Source organism: Sapajus apella, unplaced genomic scaffold (genome assembly GCF_009761245.1).
Source record: "Sapajus apella isolate SASKATOON/1434 unplaced genomic scaffold, GSC_monkey_1.0 scaffold6, whole genome shotgun sequence".
In the NCBI taxonomy this organism is placed as follows: Eukaryota; Metazoa; Chordata; class Mammalia; order Primates; family Cebidae; genus Sapajus; species Sapajus apella.
The window spans coordinates 15,654,586-15,657,570 of NW_022436946.1; the positions used below are offsets into that span (position 1 = coordinate 15,654,586).

General features: G+C 44.0%; 1 protein-coding gene across 1 annotated transcript in view; it reads left to right on the forward strand.

Annotated features, from left to right (window-relative positions):
* The first annotated feature begins 2,570 nt into the window (after positions 1-2,570).
* LOC116549019 (putative coiled-coil-helix-coiled-coil-helix domain-containing protein CHCHD2P9, mitochondrial) overlaps positions 2,571-2,985 on the forward strand; it is a 1,137-nt gene continuing 722 nt past the window's right edge. Inside the window, exon 1 of the mRNA XM_032274449.1 lies at positions 2,571-2,646. Coding sequence (XP_032130340.1) covers positions 2,571-2,646 — 76 coding nt within the window. The remainder of the gene's footprint in view (positions 2,647-2,985) is intronic.

Below are 2,985 nucleotides of genomic sequence, written 5' to 3' on the forward strand. Positions count from 1 at the left end.
CCCTCTATGTGGCCCTAGAATCGGTTGATCTTTCTGCACTTGAGTGCATTTGGGGCCTTCTCCTTAGACAGCCACCAAGGAAAACTCAGAAAAGGTGACAAGAGGCCGGGTACGGCCTCATGCCTATAATCCCAGCACTTTGGGAGGCTGAGGCAAGCAGGTCACCTGAGGCCAGAAGTTCAAGACCAGCCTGGCCAACGTGTTGAAACTCCAACTCTACTAAAAATACAAAAACTAGTCAGGCGTGGTGGTGCATGCCTGTAATCTCAGCTACTCGGGAGACTGAGGCACGAGAATCACTTGAATCTGGGAAGCGAGGTTTGCAATGAACTGAGATTGCACCAGGCCACTGAACTACAGCCTGTGTGAGACTCTGTCTCAAAAAAAAAAAAAAAAAAAAAAACTAAAAAAGGAAAAGGAAAAGAAAAGGTGACACGGGCCTGCTTATAAATCTGACCCTACTAAGTGTGGAGGAGAAGAGGGAAGTGGGAAGGAGGTGCTGTTTGTCTGAGCAGGGCATAGAGGAGGATGGAGAACATGAGCGAAAAAAGAAATGAAAGGCATTGAATGTACCAGCCTTCTCATAACCCCCACTGAAGCCAACCTTAGGATGAAGATGATGTGTAACCTTCCAGGGTGTTCTCTGTACTAATACTAGAGAGAACATTTCTGACTTCATTTTAATTTTTTATAAATTCATTCAGCATTAGTGCAATTCTTCTATGTTAACATCTTACATCCGGTCTCCTAGAGTTGAGAAAAAGAAGAAAAGGCACGAGGCCATAGCCTTCCCTAGGTTGGTTCTGGTCCTGCCTTGATCCCTAGAACACCCCTGGAGTAACCTACAGAGAAAGATAGGAAACTGTCACTAAGCCCATCCTCTCTCAATTTCAGATCAACTTCTGGAACCAATAGTTTGTTGCATGATCATATGAAATTTGACTTAGGGATAAAATAAATGAGTACAGAAAGTAGCTTTTAAACTTTTTTTTTTTTTTAAGTATTCTATGACCTTGGCAATTTTAGCCCAATTCCATTCTGGCAAAAGAAAACTTACTGTGTGAGAAAGAGGTTTTTTCAAGACAAAAACAGCATCCTGATGTTTGGGTTAGTCACCCAATTGCTGATATTTGTATAATTAACTCACTCAATTTGCCACTGAAAAACTACCTTTGTTTGCCTGCTGCCATGATGCTGGGCTAAGTCTCTTGTTGAAATATCATAATCTTCTAGGTGCAACACAGAGAGTGGCTTCTCTGTTTGGTCCTTCAGCATCATAGTGGCCACTGTAGAGGGCTGGCATCTATCCCTCCTCAGGTACGTAGTGTAAGATCATCATGGCATTTCCTTTCCCCTCCACTGACTCATTCAAAAATGGGCAAGCCTCGCCCGTTTGAGCTGGTGGAAATGCAGAGCCTTACTCAGGGCTTCTGGTCAAGAACCAATCCCTCCCTCTCCTGGTGACAGTGAACACAGCTGCTTTTGGCAGCTGGCATTAAGTCAAGGCCTCATCAAGATCTAGTTGCCACACTCAAATTAGAATTCAAGAGTTATTTAATAATAAAAGGCACTCAAGGACATGGGCAGGGTACAGTGAAAGCACACAGGACAAAGCAGAACCCTAGGACATGGAGCAGGAGAACCATCATCGCATCTGTGCCCAAAAGCACAATGAGCAGGGTTACCCGAACCCAGGAAAAGGTCGTCTAGGAGGACACCGGAGAGGAGCTTTGAACTCGGGCTATGAAAAGTGGTCAGCCTGACCTGACTATGCAGGAAGGAAGCCGGATGAATAAGTGCCCCAGCTTTATTCTCTTCTTTCTGTTCAAGTTCCTGCAGGTGATCCCCATTAGCTGAAACCAAACAGAAGCCAGAGTGTAAGCAATCTTACTCATGTAAACCACACAAGTCACAAAGCAGAGAGAGAAGGCCAGAGAGGGGTCTGAAGGGGTAACTGAAAGTGTTGAAGACACCAGCCTCTTAGGACTGCAGGAGGAGCCACCCAAGTGTGACACTGACACTGCAGAAGTCAGAGCGGAGTACCTGGGTATGTAGAGACAAGGAACCCTAAAGTCTGCCCTATCTTGGATTTTTTGCTACTTAAATAAGACAAGCCTTTCATGTCAATTATTCAGGTCAGTTTAACTCAGAAAATCTTTAACCTACAATGGCAATTATCTTATTGCTTTTCAAACAGCAAGTAGTGGTAACTCATTAGTGGGCCATGAAATTATTCCAGTAAGTTAAAACCAGCACTTTTTTAAAACGGGAAGGAAAAAGAACACAAATAGTATAACAGAATATATGAGAATACATCCTACAATAAAAGAATATAAGTATCTCTTCCTGAAACTTTTGTTTTGGTTTTGTGTATGTGGATATACAAACGTTACAGTTCTCTTTATAGTAATGAAATATTTTTCTGAATTTTATTTTTTAATGTCTGATATATATTAAAGTTGTGCCACTTCCTATGCAAACAAATGCCCCACTCCTAATTTCTGAAGGTACGTTAAGAACGACTTGAGCAATCTTTGCACGTCCAGACGCGGAGCTGCAGTGCACCTAGGATGCCTCATGGAAGCCAGAGCTGTACCTCTCATGTGGCCACTCGGGCCAGCCAAATACCTCACATGAGAACCGCACTCAGGGCCGGGTGCAGTGGCTCATGCCTATAATCCCAGCACTTTGGGAGGCCAAGGCGGGTGGACCATCTGAGGTCAGGAGTTTGAGACCAGCCTGGCCAACATGGTGAAACCCTTTCTCTACTAAAATTATAAAAACTAGCTGGGTGTGGTGGCATGCGCCTATAATCCCAGCTACTCAAGAGGCTGAGGCAGGAGAATCACTTGAACTCAGGAGGCCGTGGTTGCAGTGAGCTGAGATCTCACCATTCCACTCCACTCCAGCCTGGGTGACAGAGTGAGACTGGGTCTTAAAAAGAAAAGAAAAGAAAAGAAAAGAAAAGAAAAGAAAAGAAAAGAA